The 25,857-nt window shown below is 36.1% G+C and overlaps 1 protein-coding gene across 1 annotated transcript in view; it reads left to right on the forward strand.

Annotated features, from left to right (window-relative positions):
• The window catches only part of LOC104168247 (zinc finger protein 385D-like), a 130,883-nt gene that overhangs the window by 51,254 nt on the left and 53,772 nt on the right, over positions 1–25,857 (forward strand). The window contains 1 exon segment of the mRNA XM_009708777.1: positions 18,711–18,873. Within this exon segment, the coding sequence (XP_009707079.1) occupies positions 18,711–18,873 (163 nt within the window).

Genomic DNA, 25,857 nt, shown 5'->3' on the forward strand with positions numbered 1-25,857 from the left:
CTGGCCATTTTCAGGACAGTGATATATTGCTTTTTTGCAGCGAGCCATGCCACCAAATAGAAGGTGTTATGTTTTCATTAGATGCAGACACTTCAGCATTAATATCTCTCACCTCAGTCTACACAGCAATACAAAACATGTCCAAATGTCATAATTTAATAGGCCAATGATATATACAGTAGTTTTAAAACTGTGGGATATTTGCTCAGATGCTTTGTTTTGTTTCTTTTTAAATTGATGATAAAAGCACTAAATTGCAAATCAAATAATCACTGAAACAGGCTCACTTATGTTCTGTCTGCTTGAATACCTTGTGTGCCAAATACAGAGTCTGTATTTGTATAGAAGTTGTTCTTCCAAAGTGACAACTTGTTTATTTTTATGATTTAGTAATTAGAGTGAGTATATTGCATAATTTTTGTTTCACAGGCTACATCAATCTGCATTACCTTTCCAAAGGCTCTCACCACTTGTTGAAACAACAGAACAGAAATTTTTTTTGTTACCAAATAGAGATATTTGATGGTTCTTTACTAATACAAATCTAGTCAAATAGCCTGCCACAAGGTACCTGTCATGGCTTGTCAATTTATTCTCTAATATTATTTTCATACGAGAGTCTTATGTAGTGATAAGCAGTTATGATAAAGTCAATTTCTAAGGTAAACACATTCTGAGAAGCAGCAGTAAGTGGATAACAATGGCTGAAAATGTCAGAAAACATGGAGTATATGGAAATAATCAACACCTTGGGCACTGGAGGAATGAAGATTTTTACTGCATTTAACAGCATTTTATTCTATATAATTCCCAGTGGCTAAGACTTTTTTCTAAAATTATTTTACATGACTAATTTGTATCTCTTTAGTGCTTGAAAAGACTGTAAGAATGAAACTTCCTTCACAGAAGAGCTAAGAAAATGTACATTATGTAGTTAAAGGATGGAATAATTTTTAATAAAATGCACTAAAAACAGTACAGCACCATTTTGGCTATTCTAGAGTCTGAGCCTCATGAGACAGGCCTTACTAGCAAGGCAGGCCAACAGGACATGAGAAGCAGAGAAAAACCTGCAATATTTGTAGGCTTATTATCTTGTGCTGTGCTAAATTAATGCTGTTGGAGGTGGTGCTGCCACCAAAACAATTGGCAAGAAGTAAGGAGAGAACAGATATTCAAGAGAAGAAAGGAGCAGATGCGATGACATTCAGCACCAGGAATCACAAGGAGTGGAGACTGCAGTGAGAAAAAAAAAAGGTTTTGGTACAGACTCTTGGCTAAAATAGATTGTGTTATATTAGTGGTCACCACTTAGCTGTTTCTCTCTTGCAGGGTTGATTGCATTTGCCCAAGCAGGGATTCAGTAGTTAAGGTATGTTTGAACCCAAGGCACAAGTTCTGTCATCCTTCCAAAAAGGATCTAATTTTTTATTATGCATATTCTGCACTAAAAGAAGGAATTGTAAAGGAAGAGGAATTCCTATGGAGTGGAAGATGTGCATTTCACACTTGAGAAGTTTCTTACAACATTGTCTAGGCTAATAAGATGGGAAAGGTGATTTCTTGGACTCACATTGTGAGAGAAAACCCATGCAGAGTTTTCACTGGTGTGTGTGTGACCATGTCTGCTGTTTAGAGGTGGAGAACTAGTTTCTGGTGGTGGGAAGCTGAATTTTGTGTGAATTTTACAGGTGCTGCACAGCCTTTGAATTGCCAGGGCTGGCAGCCTAATGATCAAAAGCAAAATTCCTTGTTGAAAAGGATCTTGCCTAAACTATGATAGCAAGTTCTGAATTGAGTTATTCTCTCTCCAAATGCCATAGAAAATGAGTAAAATTAATCAAGGGCAAATTGATCTTTTCAAAAAGTTAGCACTAACAAAAAGTAGGCATTTGCTCTGATTACTCCTATTAACTGATTCTTGTATCACTTGTAACCATTGTGAGGATGAATTCAGTTGTGGCAGTGATGTCTGTTTAGTTGCAGACATCAGTCCTTGCTACTTCAGTCAGAACCAAAGGCAAGGTCCCAAGAGAAAATGGGCTCAGCATTTTTGTGATGTTTCTTGCTGAGGGTCCATTGATGTAAATAAACAACCATTAATCACAAGATACACTGGAAATAATTTCTCAGGAAACATGTTATTGGTGTAGTCTGAATTATTCTGCAATAATGGTGTTAAAAATAGCAGAGGTGCTGTTTAATTGGTAATTTACTTAGAATTTGGAGAACACTATAGCTCATTTATACAAGGAGCCTACAGATAAATATCTGTGTGGTATATACTGCTTTACAGATATGTAAGATGAGATCTTTTCTCTAGAGAGCTTATTTTCTAATAAATCAGAAATTAAACAAGAATATAATGTAGGGAGAGCAGCAGGGGATCAGCAATTGAATTAATGGAAAAATATTTTCTGAAATCCATATTTAAGTTTTCTTGAAAGAGAGAGGGTTTGACAACCAGTAGGAACATGATTCAACTTATTAGATAACATGTTAGAACAGTTGAAGTCAAGCCTGTAAAAAATGTCTAAGGATAAATAAGAATAAATGTATTTTCAGAATTTGTAGTTTATGGAATAAATTATTGGAGTAGGTGTGTTGTTCTAAGGAGCTATGTAAGAGAAGAGACAAATATACAATATTGAATAAGAGGTGTGATGATGCAGAGTAGGAGATCAATATGTGGAAAGAAAGGAGACTTTGAGTCTATCATAGTTTGTGATTAATGTTTGGGATGTAGTGTCAGAAAAGAGGTGATCTGAGAAATGGAAAATTTCAGGTGGCAGAATAAACAGTAGGAGGAAAATTAGAGCCATTCAAGAGCTATTCATGCTGAATGATCATAATGATATTGGTTGAAAGCAAAGCAAAAGTCATCGCAAAGAGAGTGTGTCCAAGTCCAGAGAGTAGAAAGGCTCGAAGACAGAATCCTGAAAATCCATTAGTCCTACCAGTGCAAGTCTTGTTTTTCAACTGGGAGGAGGTTTGTCATCCAGACATTCTCCAGCTGGGGTTACTTAGGATGCAGATCTTCTCTAAAGTCAGCCTTAATCAATATTTTCCCCCCTCCTCAGTACTTAAGTCTATATGAAAGTTAAGATGGCTGACGTCTATCAATTAGCTCTTTTCTGGTATTTCTGGTAAGGAATAATGACAGAAGCACTTCTAGAATAGTTTAAATAGGTAGCTGCTTTAAATCCAGATTTTTAAAATTAACAGAGATTACATGTTATCTCTCTCAGAAAATCTACTTGTATCCAAAAGATGCTAATTTCCGTATTCCCTGAAAGGGAAAGTGAAGGCTGAAAATACTTACCTGCTTTTCCCTGTGATGTGCTGCCTTCCACCCCCACCAATGCCCTCATGAAGTCAGCTTGATCATTTATTATGGCTGCTCCTGACATGAAACAGAATAGTAAGAGATTGATTCACAGAGAGGAGGTGTAGCCACTTACACTAATTGGACTATGAATTTTAATTCAAATCTTAGAATTGTTTGTTGTTGCAGTTACAAGAATCTATCTGTTTTGCAGACATAACTCCTTTTTTTCTGCAAAAAGAAGTCCCACCAATACTAAATATGCATTTTTAATTGAGCACATATATTCATAACAAACTAGTGGGTTTGAATTGTAGCTAAGAAGCCAGGATTTTGCTTGGTTGGGGGGCTAACAGAGGCTCATCACGTTTCAACATGCTGTTTATAGAAACATGAATTGCATTTAGGACAAGGCAGGGGCCTTTAGTATTTCACTGCAAGCTGTTCTGGTGTGTGCAAAGGTGCGTTTTCAAACTGTTAAGTGATGGGTTGGCCCTTGAGGCCCTTTGGCTGGGGAGAAGCATAATTCTCATAATTCTCTTTTATCTGCACCACAAAAGATAAATCAACAGGATGATGATCTTATCATTAGCATCTAATCTCGAGTAATTTTCTGAAATTCTTGCACTGTAAATAACCACACATTCAGGCCTACTTATTAAAGCTGCCAGTTTTGTGTGATGAGGTCATCCTTAATTTCTGTTTGTTTAATGAACAGTAGTGAACTCCACCCCTTTTTAGAGATGCGAGTGGTTTAAATGGGGAGAAGAAGAGGGGACTGTACAGCCCAGTTGAGCAAAGATTCATGTAGACAATAAATTCTGTTGCTGGCTCCTGTGGTAATACACTGTGCAGTCAAAAGACCATCAGGGCCTATGATGTGGTGTGTCTGATCAGGTAAAGAAGGTAGGGGCTCTCTCCTGTAAAACATCAGGAGGTTTCAGATCCATATTCCTGAACCTGCAGAAGTCATAGACTTACATTTGACTGAAAGGCATGTTTGCACGTGACTGAATAAATGTTTCAGCTATAGATTTAATCCATCGTTAGCAGACAACTGCTTGTCCTCCTACCATATTTAGACTTGTAAACCCTTTGGCTTAACCTGAAAGCTCCCAATTATATTTCTGGCCAGTTGTCTGCCTAAAGAAACCTGTTAGATTTACTGTGTGTAAGCCTGAAGGTGCTAATACAACTTAAAACTCTCAGCTGGAAGTAATATCTGCTTTGTATTTGGAATGCAATAAAATGTATTTTTTAGGAGACTGAAGGGCAAAAATGTTGAGGCTGAAGCTGTATCTGTAAGGTGAAACTGAAGAAGCACTGAATTAAAGATTATAGCCTTAACTCTCTATAAAGAGAAAGTATTGGAAAGCATTAGAAGTTAAGTCATGTCTGGACTTGATAGGACTCTGGGTGCTAAAGCCAGTTGTCCTGAGCTTGATCTAGTTGTCATAAATTTCCTCTGTCATCGGTTTTGCAACGGTCCTGCAAGCTGTCAGATGTTACATACTGCATGTGACATCCGTGCATCTGTCCTGATGGCCTTTGGAATCTCATTTGGAGAGTGTGACTTCTTGAAGTTCACTGTCATCAATAGGGCTCTAGATAGTACCTGAGATCCTACTCTCACCCCTTCTTTGGGGTACAGTTCAAAATCCTTATTACTCAGGAAATTTGTGCATCATTAAGTGGTGATCATTTCTGAAGTTTATGAGCAGGCTGGTGGAGTAGGTGGCACACAGAGCCACTTCAGCCAGAGCTGGGAGTGGAGGCCCCACGAGGCTCTGAGGAGGATGGCACATACGGGCACAGGGGTTACACGAGTCCAGCCATTACGGCCACCCTGAACTCGGAAAGCCAGGAAGATGCCTTGGGAAAGTTAGCTTGTCTCAGGCAGACTTACATGACTCACTGGTAATATTTAGCATAATCTGATAGAACATAGCAACCTACACCTGCAAGTACTTGCTTTTACAATCACAACATTTGCTGTCTGCTATTACCCTTCCGTATCCATTGTTTGAACTTGCACCCTTAATGTTCTTTTAAGGTAGGGTCCTTGGTTTTTTGGTCTAAGATTCCTTTATGTTGGAACAACTCATTCTTGAAATGATTTATAGCGTAAAGTGCTGTATTTGGGAGATAAATTGAGCTATTCTATTTATTTTTATTACATTTTGGTTGTATTTTTATTCTGGATGAACTCGGATGTAATTTGGCTCCAGGATCAAAAATAGGAAATTACTCTAAAATGGAAAGATAGTCACTCAGATTCAGTTGAGACTGAGAGTTCTAAGGGTTATCTGCCGCCTTCTGATGTTTTATTCCCCAGATATCATTTTGTACTGTTTCCGATGTATGCTGTGGCTTTATATCTGTCCATAAACTGCTGCGCAGATTATTTGCAACCCAGTAAAAAAAACAAGACAACAGATTATATCTCTCTGACAAAAATGTGAGTCTTTGTTAGCTTTACAGCTGGATGTCTGCTGGCTGTATAAATCAAGTGTAGTCAATACTAGAAACCTTTCCGTCTAATACAATGTTTCTGGTGAGATGGCATGGGTGCCTGTGGTGTGTGTGTAGCCATATGTGTGTATATATATGTACACACATATACCTTTCACAAACAGTTTGCTGTAATATAAAAGAAACAGGAAAATATTCCTGTGCAAATCACTAAAAAGGTGTGGTTGTCTCTAGCAGCATTAAGTAGAAACTAGTAAAGAAAGAGCAGAGAAGTTAAATTGTTCTGAGTGTTCTCAATTTTCATTTTGTCAATATGTTGTAGAGTGTATGTATGACATACCAGTAGCAGCTGAGTATGAGTACATAGCACTAACCAAGATGATGCAGTTACCCAAACAAATGCTATAGTGAGAGTAGACAAGTAGCATGTTCCAAGTTACATATAACACATTTTTGTGGTGAAAAGCATGGCTTTTTCGACTCAACTGATGTGTTTCTGTGATGCTGTACATTTTGTTTTGTTGGCTTAGTCAAAGGCCATCCATCCATCTTTAAATTCTTTTCACTGGGTCCAGGTGGAGCATCGCACTTGCTTTCAATTGCCAGTCCAGGGTGAAATAAATGTCAACATTTCTGTTGACTTAAGTGGCGCCAGGATTTCACCCACACAATCTAAAGTTAACATGCTTACTATCTTTTTTTTTTTTTTTTCCTCTCAGCAAGAAGGTCCTTGCAATTTTCAAAGGGCAATGAAAACAGCATGGTCCATTGTTTCTAGATTTTGGTGTATAATGAATTCATAGGAACAGTTGTAAAGCCCCTGCCAAAATGTTGTTTCTTTATAAGAAAAGTAATGAAGTATATTAGCTACGCTCAAAAAACAACTTCCAAATCAATATGCAAGAAGTTGATCAATAATATGCATGTTAGGAAGGTAGCAGAACACATTCCGGATTTGAATAAATGAACTAAAGAAAGTTCTTCTTTTGCAACAGGGCTTCTAGAGTAATTTGCTAACTTCTTATCATGGGTGATTTCAACACAGATTTTGATGGAGCTTGGACTATTGAAGCAAATAGCTCATTCTTGAAGACCTTTTGTTGTTTTTAACACATTGAATTAGCTCATTATTGCTGAATATTTCTACTACTACATAGTGGGAAATAGCGTCTGTTTACACTGAAATAATATAAAAATTACTCACCAGTAACAGAATCAGAGCAATTTGCAAAAGCTAATAATATTTGTGCACTTGTGTGCAAAACGTAAATTGTTTATACATACCCAAGGGGAAAAGCACTTACTGGTTTATGCAATTTAATAGTAGTCTTAGGCATAATATATTAAAGAAATTTTTTTTAGGATTCAGCTTTAAAAGTCATAAGGATACGAACATAAAAAGCATAGCTGTCCCATATTGCTGCTTCACCTGTGCTTAGTGATGGTTGAACTCCAAAAAGCATCCTGAAGCTTATTGTGCCCAAATCAGTATCAAACTGTCCATACACCCCAAATGTACAACACCAGCTTAGAAACCTACTAGGAGATTTCCTTAGTGAGAGTTCTGTCTTCAGTAACTAGAAGTTTTCAGTAGGATGTCCTCCGTCATGTAAGTCTGGGGTGCTATAAAGCATTCTGAGGCATACTGAGAATTATCACAGCAGTGAGATGTCATAGGTGTGAACTGAGAGCTATTCACAATTTCAGTTCATCATTGGAGCTGAAATTGAAGATTCTTATTTTCATTGTATTCAAAGATGAATCTGAAATCTCTACAACTTTTTACAGAAACCAGTTTTCCAGTAGTAGTTTTGTAGGGACCAGGGTAGACATGTTAGCTTTTCCTTAGCCCTGCTTGGTCTCACTGTGCCGTATTTACACATATCAAGTGCAGACTTTTTCAGGAGATCTTTCTTCCCGCAAATACTATGTGCAAACTTGCAGTGTTTCTCCCCTGATGATGTTTTTTTTTTTTTCTTTAGAAATCTAGAGAAGAATGCTTTGTTCTAAACTTACATGTCAATATGAAACTCTGAAAGGGGCTTCAGTCTGTTGTTTAAGCATGGTATACTTTTATACATCTGCTTGTGGAAATGGCAACTGTTAAATAAATTATTTTTAAAGGATAGAAGGAAGAGAAATCTTGAATATTCTTCATTATTCATTGAAGTATTTTAATACCTCATTAGTTCTGATAGTATAATCTGTTCTTGGTTAGTGATGTCATCAAGTGTCTGTGGCTAAAATTCGATGAACGAAACAAAGTCTTTCATTTCACACAAGTGTTGTCAGCATTTTTTCAGGTGGTAAGGTCATGCCTGCCAGGTTAAATTAACCTTCTCTTATTAAACTACAGTGCTGCTTAATCACTTCAGGAGCATTCCAACATTTGGTGGACATGAATGGAAAACCTGTTAAATTTTACTGACTTAATTGTACTGTTTTACATATATCAGATATCTGTAATTCTTAATTCTGGGATGTGAGAAGTTTGAGGGTTTTCTCCTTTCATTTAAGTTACAGTACCATAGATTGATGGGAATCAGCACTGAGCAAGAGCAAAAGGAAGAACAGCATAAAACCAATAAAGGGAAATAAATAAGTATAAATGTGTTAATAAATATTGTGAACAGATATGAAGGGATTTGCCTGCTCCAAAGTGTTTGGAGTCTCAGCATTAAATTTCGGTACCATTTGGAAATTTCACTCTTTCAATAATGTCTGCCCAAAGAAATCTAAAATGTTAAATGGTGTCTTAGGTTTTAAAATCAGAAAGGGCTCTTACACCTGTCTAGTTTGACTTTTTTTATATTACACACCATACAATTTCATATAACTGTTCCAGTTTTGAAGCTGAAAACCTATGCTTGACTAAAGGAGATGAGAAACATAAAAGCCAATGTGACTGAACCTGAAATACAGAGCATCTCTTAGGCACTTGTCCTATAACACTTCAGCATATAGAATGTCCTGTTGACTTCAGAGAGGCTACTCTTATCCAGTAAGGTTTGTAGAATGGCAACTGATTTCCTATAGCTTCAGTAAGTATTTGGTTTTGGTCAATGGAAAAAATTGATCTTCAGATTTCAGCGTAATGCAAGGTAGAGGGAACGAGGGTTTGCAGGAGGGAGATAAAATATAGCTGCAGTGTAAATAGTAAGTAATGTCAGAACATTCTGACTAAGTTTTGTGTACTGATTTGTATCCCTAACCATGGCTTCTTACATAGAACCTACAGAGAGCTTAAAGGAGTGAAAGATGCTGACCTGTCAGCTTTATACTGAAAGATTTTGTTACCTGTTCTGTATTGATGCTAGTACAACAACATACTTGTATTCGTAAATAAACCCCATTTTTCAGTCTGCACAACTTTTGGAACGACTTCATCTGTCCACACATATGTATTACTTTAAGAACAAACAATTGATTTTATAACTAACTTGCATCGCAAGTAGGTCTGCGTGCACTCTGTATGTCTAAAGGAGGTTATTCAAAATACCAAGGCTCTGAGCCTGCAATAGGTGCTAGAACTTTTATGCTAGCAAACCTTGTAGGTATACACAGCATCTTGTGGACTTCATGAGCCTCTGCATGTGTTCACAGAGTCACCCAAGAATGTCTGAAAGCAAGGCAAAAGGAACAAAATTGTGTAAAAGAATAAATATAATTGTATTGTAGACTGACAATCTTCAGTTTTCCTATGCCTCACAAACCTTTGTTCCTTCTGGATATTTTGATTATTTTTCTCAAAATATTTTCTTCTTGGCTAATCCTTTAGATAAAACTAGTTTTTAATGCAAATTTGCATCCATCGTATGCCACTAGTTTTTATCACCACTTAGGCATTTATTTTCTATTAATATTAATTCTTTACATAAAACATAATTTACTTTTTTTAAAGTAGGAAATAGCATTTATTCATTCTACTTTGTTTCTTCCTCTCTCTTTTCCATGAAACAGATATATTTCCTCCCAGAGAAGTCCTATGGGTAAACCTGCAGTAGGACTTCTTAAGCAAACCACTGGTATAGGACTCTTTTGGAGATGTAAAATTTGTCTAAATGAGCCAGGAACTAGTGGGCTGAGAATTCTTTTATTCCAAGAAAATACATTGCCTCTCCATGGATGTTTCTGCACCTGGAAGGCTTAGATTCCTCTTAGAATATGAGGAGAATGAAAGAATCTGTAAACTCTTCTGTCTTAGTCCTAGCCTTAAATTATCAGTCTTTGTGCAGCTGTGAAAACTTTTCACAGTGGAAAAATTCACATAATATTTTACATATACTTACAACCTTCTACAATAAGGCTGGAGATTTAACCTAAGCACAGCCAAGTCCACATAAAACAGAGCTGGAATCACAAAATTTGAGCATTTATGTTTCTTATTTGTGGGTTTTGAATTTCTTCTTATGTGTACAAGCTGATCTAAAGGACACAGGAAAGATTTATATTAAAATAACTAGTCAAATATAAATTGAAAATCCAAAGTGAAAAATTTGTGTAACTATATATTTGAGTAAAAGAATCAGAAAGTCGAATCAACATTTTTCTGAAGACAAACTTGACATTTGGAAAACTTCTTATAACTATAGTATTAAAAATAGTAATTCCAATATAAGTATTAAAACTGTGCTTCAAAGTGCAGTGAAGATATCTCCATCTACTCTCTTTTGTGGTTTTGTACATACAAGTTGTATTAACATGTTTGTAATTTCAAATATGAAATTCAAATAGTACTGAATTAATAGGAATTTAAATATGCATTTTTTAAGCTTTTCCTGTTTTCTGTAAAATTTCCTGTAGTATCTTTATGTCTCACTTACCGCTACTCTTCCATGATGCTTTGATTCAGTCAAAAAAATCTGAAACTCAGAATTCAATGAGATTGCTATTATGAATGCAAACAGACAAAACCAGTTTCCTTGGTGACAGAAACCAGGCGAAAACATTCAGACGAGCTACGCTAAACCCACCCACTCAACTTTCTTTAGTTATTAGTTCACAGGCTGGATGCAGAGGGAATCAAGTGTTTCATGCTCAGTCAATGTAAATTTTCTAAATGAACTGAGGCTCTGGGCAGGTAAGTGTATGTGTACACACTTCACTCCCATTAGCTGTTGTGAACTGTGACAAAGAGAGATTCAAAAAAGTGTTGGCTACATATCTGCCACTGTCATTCCTTTTCAGATGATGCCAGAAAAGACTGAACTTTTCAACAGTATTCAGAAAATTACTGTCTTTAAAGCAGTTATTTTAAATTCAACAGCATCCATTGTTTTTAAGTAAAGATCGTTTGTGTATAACCTGAACATTGAATTACATTTACATTATTAAACTTATTATTAAGTAAATCGCAACCATATTGAGCTTATTTTCTTTGTTGTTTCATAGATAGATTGTATGTCAGCTTCCACTTTTAGGATTGCCATTATTGACATATTATTCAAAAGGTGTTAATTAACACAATGAATAAAAGATAGGTGGGTGTGTCTACTGCTAGTGGAGGGAAGCTGGGGTACATTTCTACAAATTTATAATGGCATATATAATTTGCTCAAGTTCTCAGTTCCAAATATGTCAGTTTCAAAATCAAAACTAGAAGCATATATGTTATATTTACTAAGCTGAATTAATAAATGTTTTATTTTAATCATATGCATAGCACATAGCACTGTGTGTACATTAACCTTCTTCTATCTCATTCTAAAATTAATCTGAAATTAATCACTTGGTTAATCTGAATGAAAACAAACGAGTTTAATATTCTTTTGAAACTCTGACTACAATAAGATTTACTATGGGGAAAATAAATGATGCTGCCAATTAATACAGTAAAGATGAGATTAAATGTTAATTTCATTGATTATACCAATTTTCAAAAGAGCATGTTTCATGTCCCCTCCAAAAGAGATCCCCAGAAAGCAACCGTTATTACTATGGAAGTCTGTATGTAAAAACTTCCAGAGATCAGAACTTGACAACCTTGTCAAAATGAGTTTAAAACTGATCTCCTTTAACAATAAAAAGGATAAAACAGATGGTAAAGCAAATAGTCTGTTTATTGAATTTCAACATGCAATGAACTTTTGTTGTGCTGCATGAAGTACTGGTGTCCTTACAAGAGAAATGCCAGATGCGGGAAGAGATTGATTACTTGAGCCATCTTCCCTTCATTCGGTGTATATATTTTGATGCTGTGTATGTCTACTTAGAATGCAGTGTGAAGTGTGTTCTATCTAGGCAGTTTTTTGTGTCTTGCTTAGATTGTTTCAGGTAGTGCCACACTCAATGGCAGACTACAGTAGAAGCAGATGCATGGTCATAAAGATACTGTGTTATGGGAGGAGCGATATTAAGTAGGAAATTTTGACCTTCTGCATCTGACCAAGATAAAATAACTTTTCCTTTCATAATGAAAATATTTGATTTTATTTTATGGGACGGATGATTTTACCATAAGAATGGGGTCAATGCCAATCTCTCACAATGTGATGCAGACTCTTGCCAGGTGCAGTCTCTCACCATTATATAAATGGCTCTGGAAGGAGCCCAAGCACAGGGAGTGGAATGGAGGAGCTTTGTTAATGCAAAGGAGCTAGTGAGCTCAGAAAGCACCCATTCACTCTGATCCTTGAGTCTCAGGGTACATTCATTAGTGTATTGAATAAATGCTTTATGAAGGAGAAGAGGGAACGGAAAGTGTTTTTTTATTCCATGGAAAGAGAAAATTAAATACCTGGGAATTAACATGCTGGGATGTTTGTTTTATTCTGCCATAATAATGGAGAAATGTTTTCTTTTCTACAGAAAGGTCCTTTTTGGTACTTGTTCTGTTATTGTATATTTGGCTCTAGGGAAAGGGGCAAATTGATCAGTCATAGTTTAGGGGGCAAAAACCTTCTCTCAGAGCATATCTGAAAGAAGTCATATTATGCACGTTCTTGGTATTTTATACCACAGTTACATCTGAGTGCATAATGTAATTATGGTGTTGATGATTGAGTACACAGAAAATTGAAATGACACAATTCAGAAGATAAAGGTAAGCTTAGCAGAAGGAAGAAATAACGACAGGCAACATTTATCTGCACTATAATTGACTGCAGATTGAGTTTGTATGTGTCAGGCAGAAATCAGGATACTCTTCTTGTTCACTATGAAACATGTCATCATGTTGACATCACCTTTAAAAATTACATTATATGTCTTCACTTAATCTCCTATTCTGCAAAGGCTTGCATAGGTACTTAACTTGTTTGTCTCTTGTACTGCGAGTCTGTGAAGCTCTGCTGAAGTCCATGGAGTTCCTCTGTTTTCTAGAAAGTAGGCATAGGACTTGTGAGTAGTCCTGAATTTCCTACATGTGCTCACTGGACAAACAAAACAGTAGGACTTGTAAGAAATCATTTTTGAAAATTGAAAATAGCCTCAAATAAAAGTTTACCTACTAAATAAATACATCTCAGTGCAAAAGACTGTACAGTTCTCTTGTTTTATCAGATTTGGCTCACAGTAAAAGCCCTGCCCTAGGCGGAACCAACTGTTGGGTGTATCAAGGCTGCTGTGTTGTCCTCACTGACTGGCCAGGCTTTGGAGTTATTAGAAAAAAATATGATACTTATTCCAAAAATAAAAATGTCTTTTGATTTTTGTCACTTTCTTTTGTGCTTAGAACATGTGTGAAATTATATTTGAAGTACTTATTGACAGTCCAACTTTAGGAAAATATTCTATACTCGGAGATTAAGATAATGTGTAGTATAGGCATCTCATAAACAATTTCCCTGACTTCACCAAGGACAGAAGCCCTCTTGGCTTATGCAGTTGTGTACTATTGCTTTCCATGTGTGCCCAGCTCACTGACAGTATTAGTTTGAACCGGGAAACTCACTTTTGTTTTCAGAGCTTTTTACACTGGAGGATCCTGACATCGGTTGCTGATGTATTAGACAAAATTGCTACTGTTGTACTGGGAATAACAGCAGAGGTGACAGTAGCATCCAGTAGCTGGTAAAAACAAAGACATGAATGACATGACCTACTGAAATCTTAGACAGACAGAAAGGACTTTTCAGCGCTCTCAGCCCTTGTTTAGGGCTTTCTAAGGGTACAGACTGCAGCCTTGCTGCTAATTGGCCAGATGACAGCATGGAGCAGAGCACTCTCCACAATGGACATCTTTCAAAATGCATTGTGAAATAAGACATAATACAGGAGAGTTAGATTGAATTTTTGTGAGGAAGAATCAATGGAACATTCACTACACTTTTTTTAAAAAGTTCCTTTCCTTGAGCTGACTTTTATTATGAAGGTATTGCCTAGAAGGAGTGACTGAGGCAGGAAAACAATCTGTGAGATGATTGCTAATATGAGGTGGACCAGGAGGGATATGAAAAGTATAGAAGATGCAGTGCTGCTAAGTTGAAAACTCTCTGAGAATATGAGGAGACCCTTTTTTGTCTCAATGCACAAAATTAATCACGATGTTTTTGTTGGACCAATGCCTAAAGAACGTAAGTGAGAAGACATATGATTCACTGAAATACATTAGTCAGGAAGACAAACTTATTTTGAAGACTTCCATGTAGATATGATGACTGTGATTGTAAGAGAATACTGTCTGGATTGTTTAAAATATTTCATCTTCCTCATCATTATTTTACATGTAGCAATTTGCTTGGTAATATGATGTCCTTATGGCAACTGTGGTACAACATTGCACTTAAGCAAAGAAAATACAGCTGAGTTTTGACACTATGGCTGTTATTTCTAACTACTCACACCTGCATATAGAAATTTTTATGGTATGTGTATATCTGTGTTTATAACATATATATATATATACACACAATAAATGTTTTTATAGAAAATACATTTTTCGTGTTCTAACAATTTGGGAAGGTTACCAAAGTAAGGATTAGAAAGGTCCCTAATTATTCAAGATAGATATATGGAACCAGATAAAATTATTTGTTTTGCAAAAGAGATGCTTAAACTGACTTGTACTGCTCAAATAGGCAGGACTTCATTACAAATAACCTTGAAAAGTGATTTGCTATTTGGACATCTTGCCATTTACTTGAAGTAGTTCCCATAGACCAAAATTTGTCTACATGTAATTTGCAGGATCAGAGCCCTCAAAATTAGCTAGGGATCCTTGAGTTTTCAACTTCAGATAAGAAGTAATAATCTACCTTTCACTTTCTTGTTAGACATCTTTTTCAAGAACGGATATGGTTTATTAAAGCTCACTGTAATGTTGCACTAGCAATGTTTGATTTATTTCTCATGCTTCATCACTGACTGGGTCACACGTTAGCTTACAGTCACTTGTCTTCACAGTGCCAGGGTTAATTCTGTGTATCAAACATGGCACCTATGATGCGAGAAGCAAACTATGATGAAAGAAGAAAGTAAGCTATTTCTTAAGGTATTCTTCTAATGTGTCCTTTTGTAAGCACAAAAAGAAGCAAAATTTAGTATTGGACGGTTTTTAGGATAGCTGATTGACTATGATTATGAAGTGTTCTGTAGTGATGGGGAATTTTTCCTTTAGGATCATCCTGAATCTCTTTCATTTGAGAGAACATCTGATTTTAGACGAAACAGCTGTTTCTTAAAGGAGACTGGCTTCCATCAAGATAAAAGTCAGTACCACCTTTACAAAATATGTAAAGGGAAATCCTCCCCTGATTCCCATCAGTTTCTGTAGATGTAGAGTTTCATCTGTAACCTCTGCTCATAACTCATCTGAGCACAACTTCTTGCACAACTTGGTAAGGTAATATATAAGCATTTATATATTGTCTTCTTGGGTTTTGCGACTGTTGAACTCTGAAGTGTTCCAGAAGGAGACCCGTTCTCGCCTTTCCGAAGGGGTACAGTCTCTTCACTCAGTTAAGCATCATGGTTGGCACCAAAAAGTAGGACTAACTTGCCTTTCACTCTTCTGCTGTCTCTCAATATTTCTTAATTTGTCATGAAAGTTGGGAATAATTGCATTTTATGATCTATCTTATTTTTGTATTTAACCTATAAGTAAATACCATTTAAATAATGAATTTTAGAAGCTACATGTAAATGCCATTTAAGCAGTGAGGATTATTTTAGTTCTCTTATGGCTGCAAGAAATGATTCAGTGAGGTACCATATTTTATGTTACTGTGCTGAAAAATATATTTATGGATATTTTTCCATTTCCTACATCTTACTGCTGCAAGGAAAGATAATGACAGACTTTTTTTTTTTTTTTTAGGGTTGCAGTTCAGTTGTAAAAGTTCAGCATAAGCTCATTTGGAGCTGGTTAAATGCTTAGGAGCAATCTGTCTGCTCTCACATAGAACTACCATTAAGGTGCCAGCTACAGTTATATTGAAACAGGCTCAGATGGCTTCATGTCCCCGCAGAGGATGGAGATTTAAACTTTGAAATAAAAAAGGCATAAAGATCTTCTTTAAGTAGAGGCTAGGTAAACTGGCAGCACTCTGTGGGAAGTGAATAATGGACAACTCTGTGTAGCAGCCACCATACTTGTAAATTTGAGCAATGTGTTTCTACTTTGGAGCAATTTCATTCATATATTTCAGAACACTGAAAAGGTCACCAGTTTCTACGTAGGCCCTCATTGTATATTCCTCATTCATCCAACACTCTGCTTGAGTTGAGGTTTGTGGAGCTGTACCTGTGAGAATCTGGAGGAAGGAGAACTATGGATACAGGAGGCAAACCTGGGGTGCTCCAGCAACAATTCTGTGAAGAAGGTTGGGCTATGTATCCAACTAGTATCAACATTCATAATTCAGTATTAAGGACCACGTTCTGACTACCTTTCTGATATCTGAAGAATGACACTATTAGTTAGGGAAAACAAGTGCAGTCAGAATCTGGAGTTGACTGATAATTAAATTTGATTAGAAACTGTAAAAATAGTTGACATGATAGCGACATGAGGATGTATGGTATAATGTCATTTTTAATGGATCATCGTAACTTGACACTGGTCTCTCAGTTTAACAGTAATTAACATCTCTTGACTGTATGTATTTGGCTGACAGTATGTCTCAATGTTATGTGTTAGGAATTGTAAAAGGTGCATGATTGTGCTGTTTCTGTTCAAGTTGTTTCTAATTAATAACTTCACTGTCCAGTGTTCTTTCAATAAGGGTACCTAATACAGTATTTACATTATTTTAGGTATAGAGAAACTGGCTTTTCAACCAAACTGAATGATGCATCTCAATATACAACAAGAGCATATGCATGTGTGTATATCTGTGCATGTATACACATACCCATATGTTTACTGGTTTAGACAAGGTCTCTCACTTCTTACCTGCTCACCTTGAACTTCTCAAATCTCCAGCATCTAGAAGGATCATGACTTTTCATGAAAACTGAAAGTCATGAATCTGGAGATTAATTAATATACACTCTTATTGTGATATTCACTAGAATTTCCTCTCTCCCTAAAATCCAGCACATTAAATAATATTAAATAAAGGTCTAATGACTAACAGATGCCAGATAATGCAGGATTCTTCTATCTGCACGAATGGCTTAGTGAGCCAAGTGACCGTGTCATTCTATCCCTTTGATCCTTTGGGTTCTTAGCCACTAAATTACATATATGGGTTTTTCTTCTGATTCCACAATATAAAGCATTTACCTTTCCTTTATGTTCTAAATATCTGCTATTGTTTCATGCCAGAAACATACAAAATATTGACCTTTGTGGGTCCTTGGACTGACCCAGCATAGTTGCTTTTCGTTTGTTAAATTCTGTAGTAGCTAAATTTTGACTATTTTTCTAGAGTCTTTATAACTTCTTTCAAGTAAGAGAGGAGTGGCTTTCAATAAAGTTTGAAGTTCAGCAATAAAAATATAAGGAATTTTTCAGGTTGTTAACTTATTAACTGGAAGACTATCTTTCTTTTAAGAGTTCAAATAATTAGAGAGAAAAACACTCTCAATATTCATACTAATTCCAGTGGGTTTTGTATAAGGTTTAATCTTATTTTTCAAATACTATTCTTAAAATATATTTGCAACATTAATTAAATGAAGAAAAGTTGGTACTAATTCTTAGAATAATTAAAATACTTCCAGTGTAATACATAAATTTTGATAGCAATGCACATACAAATCTCTTTTAGCTTAACAATATCAAGTAGCCAAAATGTATTTGGGACTGTGACAGGATTTGTGTGAGCTTTCTCCTTTGAAAGGATGCTCCTGACTTTGAATTTCAAATACTACCTTTTGTAGCAGGTGGACCAAAGTAATCCTTTTTTTTTTTTTTTTTTAAGCAAGCCAGATAATTGCATGTCTGCCTCACATTCAGTTAAATCTTTGGTGATGGGCTTTGAAGAGCGTGTTTTATATTTTGCTTTCTTTTGTTTGGGCTTTGGTTTTGGTTTGGGGTTTTTTTGGTTTGTTTTTTACTGTCAGTCTTTGCTGAGAAGTTCCTGATACCACTGTTAATAGCGAACTGTTCTTTCAAGGAAGCTTTGACAAAGTCTTTAGTTTTAAATAGAAACTGGGAAAGTTCAAAGCTACTGGGAGGAGAGTGTCTTCCTCCCTGTTGCCTGAGAATTAATATTTTTTTTATATGAAAGCAGAAAAATTCTTGATAGAAAAATCTGATGATGGCATGGTAGATTAAAACAACCTTATTTTGGTCTGAAAGTAATATACTGTTACACAGTAATATACTGCATTTATTGAATTGGGGTTGCTTGAGTATTTTTTCCATTGTTTTCCAAGCATCATTCTAAATATAATTTTCTGTTTGGTCACTACTTGGATAATGTGAATGGTACCCATTATTGAAAGGTAGTCTGTATTTGTACTAATACAGAGAATGCCAGTTTAGAAATGAGCCTGATTGCATGGTTCATTTTGTTCTCCTTTGTAGAGCCAGGCTGCGGCCCACTACAAAGGCACTAAACATGCCAAGAAGCTCAAAGCACTGGAAGCCATGAAAAATAAGCAGAAATCTGTTACTACCAAGGACAGCGCAAAGACTACCTTCACTTCCATCACTACCAATACCATCAATACCAGCTCTGACAAAACAGGTTAAGCGACAATCTTTGTTGGTTTTGTTTGTGGTTTTTGGTTTTGTTTTATTTTTTTTCCCTTGTTTAATTCCATGTCTGTTTGGTTCTGTGCTTGCCACATTGATTCATGCTCGATCCATCTTTCTGTGTGATATTGATTTCTTTTAGTCCTTTCAATAGGCTGGTGAGAGTATGATAGTCATGTAACCGATTTCTCTTAGTGAAAAGAGGCTTGTCATTCTTTTAGGAGAGAATGCAATACTCATAACTTGATTAATTTTTATAGTGGCTAAATTATTACATATCAACTGATCTAAAACTCCTAGTCTATATGCAGTATCTCTGTATAAATAATTACATATGGCACATTTCTTTTAAGCACAAACAAACAATGTAGCAAATTGCACTCTTGTGTCTAGAAGCCTCTTACAAAAGCATTGTCAGTAAAAACCTAATTTTCATAAATTTCAAACATTGCATTATTTTTTTAAAATGGCTATTGCATGGTTTTGAGCTGGAAAATAGTGTATAACCTCTATTCCACACCATCAGGTAAGTGCTATTGATGCCAATTATTCTGCTTAAATGAGTCTTCAGACTGAAATTATATCCTTTAAATTATTGTGTGGGTAAAAGGTACTCCTTTGCAAATAAAATCTATGTGAGTATTTGTTAAAGTCAACAGGATTTGATGAAGTTTGCATTTTAAATATATGGCTATTGTACTGGAAATTTCAAGGAAGGTTGTAAGTTCACTGAAGGGTAGTCTAGTATCTCACAAAGTATGACTGCTCTTGTGTTTGAAGGGATATAGTTTGCATATTTAGTCATAATCAACCCCCCTTCCACAAACCAGCCAAAAACAGCCACGGCAAAATCGCCAAAGCTGTGAAACTACAGAGACCTTTCTACGGATGCTGAAAACTGCTCATTTGGAACCACTTCTCATGTAGTAAGTTTAGCATTGTAAATGGATGTGCACTAACCAATTATAGTATAACAGAAAAGTACCTTGCAGACATATGTAGTACTTTCCTTAAGATACATCTTTGCTATATTTGTTATAAAGAGATACCTCTATGTCTCTCTCTCTCTTTGTGTCTTTGTTATAGCCCTTTGTTATAGATAGCATATGTTTTTACAGAGATTTATATCCTAATTATAATGGGATGGCTTTAAAAAACAATTGTTACATTATTTTCATGTTTGTTACCAGAAAAAAAAAAAAAAAAAAAAAAGGAAAATATTCTGAGTACTTTTGTTTCTGTGATGAAATGAAGCATGGGAGAATAGGAACAACATCGAAAGTTATTTACGAAAATATATGTATTTCTAATCATAAAAATACCTTTAGAAGTTTCTCCTGCTGTTACCTGTTGCCATGTTCAGAACAGAAAGGGGGATGTTGTATGGAAAGAGGGATTTATTGTTTACAAAATATGATCTAGAGGTTGGAGAAAATAACCGAAGAAAAACGCGTTCTTTTTAAGCTTTGAAATGTGTTATTCAAAAGCTTTTATCTTACACTGTGTAAGTTTGAAGGATTTTCCAAGGTGCCTTAAAATCAGTCTGAGTCTTTCCATCAGGCTTTGAATTAGACCCCTGACAAGATATATGAACTGTCTTGTATCCAAGGTCAGTAGTACATATCAGTTTTTATATTGGCATAAGTAAGAAAACATCAGAAATCTAGTTGCACACAAAAGCGATGGCCTAGACAGGAGTTTCCTCAGCTTTACACAGTTTGTGACTTCCTGGATTAATTTCATAGAATATGTGTATACATATATGTATGTACATGTATACATAAATGTTTTCTATGTTAGAAGTGCTGACCTTAATGGCATTCTAATGTTGATGTTAATTGACAAACCGACCAAAATCTTACAATTTTGCAAAATACTGAGAACCATATTCAACTGCTGGCAAAAGTCCTATTCAGCTGGTGGCATTCAAAGAGAGGCAGCCAGTTCTATCCAAATGCAGGTATTACAGGTCAGCATTGATGTGACTGGAAGTACAATAGCACTCTTGGTGTAAATTATCCTTTGTAGAATCAGACATGTATGCATAGAGAAAATTAAAAAGAAAAAAAAAAAAGAAGAAAATTTTGGGTAGCCAAAAGGATGAAATTTTCTGTTAAACATGATGAGATAAAAATTTCATCAATCATATTTTCTTTCTTTTCCAGTTGTTCTGTGTCTTATATTTGCTTGATAGAACTTTTAAGGGCAAAATGATTTCTGAAAGCCAGAGTAACATCAGAATATAATGCACTGTGTGAGTTTGCGCATTTGTAAATGATCGCTGTAAAAGTCAAATATTCTGATGGTAATATGCAGTTCTGAGGCAACAGTTATACTAATTAATATAATTCATTAATTAATCTTTCATAACTAGAAATAAGTTCTGTTACTAAGTCCCTGCACTTGCGAACATTCGGAACAAAAGCTTGCTCTGTGCTTTATAGTATTTTAAAGCTCTCTGCTGAAGATTAATACTTGATCCCAAATACACTGAGGATAGGGTCATGTTCATATCACCTCCAATATATCATGTACAGCAGTGGTTAAATGGTGAATTGCATGTCAGTCACAGCACATTGGTCAGGACTTCAGTTCACTGATCCTGTGTACCCTTAGCAGCTCCAGCAAACAAAATGTCATCAGGAAATCTGCAGTGCTATGCAATGAAGACTATAAAAAAACCCCACACAGTATACAAAGTAATTCAAGAGCTAAAGCAGCGATTTGTTATGTTGCTTATTCTGGAACTATTTTGTTAGATGTGGTGCCAGCATGTGTTATTGCAATAAATAATGGAGACTGTGCAATCCACAATGTAAGCAGACTCCTTAAAACCTTTCATAAATGATTCCCAGTGGTTAAACTATGTGTTAAGGAGAAAATATAAATTATGGGGTCATTTTGCTCATTCTGTGAAAGTCGCAGTTTTTTTCCCCTTTAAACAAACTTTTAGAATTATTAGAAAACTTGAACTTGAGAAATCTTTGAGGGAATGAAGAGTTATGTTGGCAGTCACATCATGAACAATGCCATTCTCAACATGTGGGAACTTTGTTACCAGCTCTATTGTTTAACATCCTTCTTTCATCTGTATTTACCGTTTCTTATGTGATACCTGTAGTCACTCAGGACAGAAAAACAGGAAGTGTGACCATTCCAAAGACAAACCGACTTTATGGTAGTATACAAGCCAGATTTCAGTATTTCTTGATTCTCCAATTCAGGGATGACAATAAAAATTCTTATTTTTACCATATATTAGCATATGTGCATTCATATTCCCTGACATATAATTTGTTAAATGTCCTTGATAGCTTTACAAATTGCCCATCCTTTCTGCCAAGGTATATTTTCCTCATAAAGATGCTTCACACCTTCACTTTGGCTGTAAGGACAGATACTTGAGGAATATCTTTCAGAATATATTTAGATAGACTTTGTTCTACCATCTTAACTATGTGTCCTGCCCAGTAAATTCATAATCCTGCACTTGGATTTTTTTAATCTAGAGTGGGTGTCCAAGACTATATCCATGTAAAAAGATATCCCTATAGTTGTTGCATATGTCTAAATATTGGTCTTTTCCAAAGCTATTTGAAATTAAAAAGGACTCTCTATGACCACATTATCACCAGTTAAGTCTTGAAGATTTGGGCTATTTTCATTTATTTATTTATTCAGCAGAGAATTCAGCACGAGTTAGATCATTTATTATCAATGGAGAAGAAGGGATAGACCTGTCCAAGGGGGGAAAACATGTCATTGGGAGCCATCACTATGGTAAAATCTTTAATGTTGTTTTTGAATGGTATACACTATATCTTAAATCCTGTGTACTTAAATGCAATGAACAGATCTTAAAAAGAGAGAAGGACGTGGTGAACAGAAAAAGTGTGTATCTGGGCTGAGGTACAGACAAGATCATCTAGCATTAGTACAGTCTTTAACAGCTAAGATACCCCCGTGCTGTCAGAGAACAAAGTACTGGTGTCTGTCCTAAAGCAGTTACTGTCTACACATAAGATGAGAGACAATTTAGGGAGATAGACACTGTTAATGTAATAGGCAGGTGTTCTAAAAGAGCAGTAGCATAAACATGTTCAAGTGATGAAGTCATCACAAGATATGAAAACACTGCAGTATGGGTTAGAAGGAAAAGGAGCTTTTTCAGATACTGAACGTTTGCATGGGTAACAGCATGGGAGAAAGCAGAAGTTCTCTGATTTTTCTTTCACTGGCACATATGAAAATTCTTCTCTGTGGGAAAATTTTAGTTGCACTACCCCTTTCCAGTCCTTTTTTTTTTTCTTTTTTTCTTTTTATCTCAGAAGTGGTAGGATATTTCTGGTCAGCTGATAACACTTGCTCCTGAAATAACAAGTGCAGTCCAGCTGGGATAATTCTGAAATGGAGGGCAGGTGGAGTGGGAGAGAGCAGTCAGTCTGGCAAGGTCTTGGGCATAAAAAAGGAACACAGGAAGGAGAAAAAAATCAGAAATTATGTGGTAAGTCAGGGTAAACTTTGAAGGAGGAAGAAAGGAAGATGGCATGAAATGGAGTAGTTCAGGAAGGTATCTTGGAGTTTGGCAGCCACAAATACCACGGGATCACAGAATTTTTGAGCTTCTGTGAAGGGACCTCAAAGGGACATCTGGAGATTGACAAGGCCACCCACACAAGTCAGAGCAGAGTCAGCTAGAGCAGGATGCTCGGTATCTTTTTCAGTTGAATTTTGAGTATCTTCACAACCTTTTCCTAAGCAACCCATTCTACTGTTTGGCCACCCTCAGAGTAAAGAAGAGTAAAGAAGTTTTTTCTTGTATTTAAGTCCAAACTCCTGTATTTCAGTTTGTGCCTGTTGTGTCTTGTTCTGCCACTGAGCACCACTGAAAAGAGTCTCTGGCTCTCTTTTTGACTCCCTGCCGCTGACCCCATCAGGTATTTATACACACTGGTGGCTTATGCTTCAGGTGGTGTCCACCAGGATCCCAGGTCCCTCTCCACAAAGTTGCTTTCCAGACGGTCAGCCCCCAGCCCAGACTGGTGTGTGGGGTTATTGCTTCCCAGTTGTGGGATCTTTGCATTTCCCTTCGTTGAACTTCAAAGGACTCCTTTTGTCCCATTTCTCCAGCCTGTTCAGGTCCTTCTGAATAGCAACACGCCCATCTGCTGTACCAGGGACTCCTCCCAGTTTTTTTTCATCAGCAGACTTGCTGAGGGTGTGCTCTGTCCCATTGTCCGGGTCGTTAAAGAACACTTTAAACAATATTGGCACCAGTATCAATCGCTAGAGGACTCCACTACTGACTGGCCTCCAACTTTGTGTTGGTGATCATAACCCTTTGAGCCTAGCAGTTCATCCAACATTTTTTCTATTATCCTTTGTGTCTTTTTGTAAAAATGAGAACTAAGAAAAAAATAAGAATAAATTCAAAGAAAAGAACTAAAATGGAAATGAGTAAGACTTATCCGAATCTCTAAATTCTGCTAATGCATGGCTCTAATATGCTTGCACTAGTTTCCCATCAGGCACATTGAATTTATGTAACATGCATTACTGTTATAAAATGTATTTTACATGCAATTAAAATAAAAAAAATCACTGATGGGACCTGATTGAAGTGCAAAGCTCTTTCTCTTGCGTTTTAAATTGCTTCCTTCTATCTTTATGTTGAAATATGTGACAAATTGGGAGTTTTTATTTGCAGAGCTGTTTTATTCTTTTGAAATTTACTTCATACCCTGTTACAAACTGTGTTGTCTTTGTGTGTCGGGCTTTTTCTAATAATTCCATAGTGTATTTTGTCACCCTTGCAACCTTTAACTGTTCTTCTGTGGGATGACTCAACAGTCTGCAGATACTGGGAGTAAATGCTAATGCAGATCTGTTGCCTTAATACCAGCTTACACTGGAGCAGAAGCTGGTCTGTAGATAGGTAGGGAGTGGCGATAACGTGTTGGACAGTATGCAGGGTATCTTATGCCATTACTGAGATGGAGAGCTCAGCTTCAAATGCAAGGAGTGTTTTAACAGAATGAGATCTACTGAACTGCTTAGACTGTCATCTGTACTTTTTGTTTTATTGAATATATGGAGAGAAGGGCAGAGGTTATTAAACATAATACTCGTTGAGAGCCTAAGTGGAATTTCTTTGACCTGCTATAGACATACATATTGACGCTAATTGCCCTGGCTTCTCCTTAGTGTGAGAGGAAATCATGTCAATGAAGTCTAGGGCACAATTCGTCTTATTCTAAAGTAAACATCTACAATAAATCAGATGAATGGTGAAGATCTGAGAAAAAAGGTATAAAAAATGCCTGTGGTGACTAGGTCAGATATAAACTGCTACGCTGATACCTAAAGTTAGCTGAGACAAATTCCAGCCCCAGTGACCAAATTACCCTTTCCTTCAATGAGTCAAATTTTTTCCACAGATTTTGATTCTTTTTAACTGAATCATGAATTGCTGTGTAAGAATTTGATGCTCAGTGTGCAAAATCGTAGTTTTGTTAGTTAATTTGGAATGATCATGTAACAAATAATACTATTTCTGTCTGTCAAGTGGAAGTTTTAATATGCTTTTGAATAGTTTTTGGATTTCCACTCATGAGAAGAGAGTTTCTTGATTATTTTTTTTTTGTTTCTTTCTTTATTTTTAAAAAAACATGAACCTTTTTCTCATCTAATTTTTTAGGCATGGAAAAAAAATTATTGCCTAATAAAGGTAGACTGCTCGAGCATGTATGGTTTAGTATTAAAATATTAACTTCATCATTCTCATATTACATTCAACCATAGGTGTGCTAGTGAACACATCCTGTTAGAGCATTGTGTCTGTTTCACGTCTCTAGTAAGGAGTCAAGGGACTCTTTGCTATTAGGCAGTATGTGCTGCTTTATTTAAGATTTGAAACTTCTGCTCTAAATCGTAGGAAAAAGTTTTCAAACGTGGTACTCAAATGAAAACTTGGTCA

The sequence above is a fragment of the Cariama cristata genome, unplaced genomic scaffold (genome assembly GCF_000690535.1).
Source record: "Cariama cristata isolate BGI_N322 unplaced genomic scaffold, ASM69053v1 scaffold11070, whole genome shotgun sequence".
Classification (NCBI taxonomy): domain Eukaryota; kingdom Metazoa; phylum Chordata; class Aves; order Cariamiformes; family Cariamidae; genus Cariama; species Cariama cristata.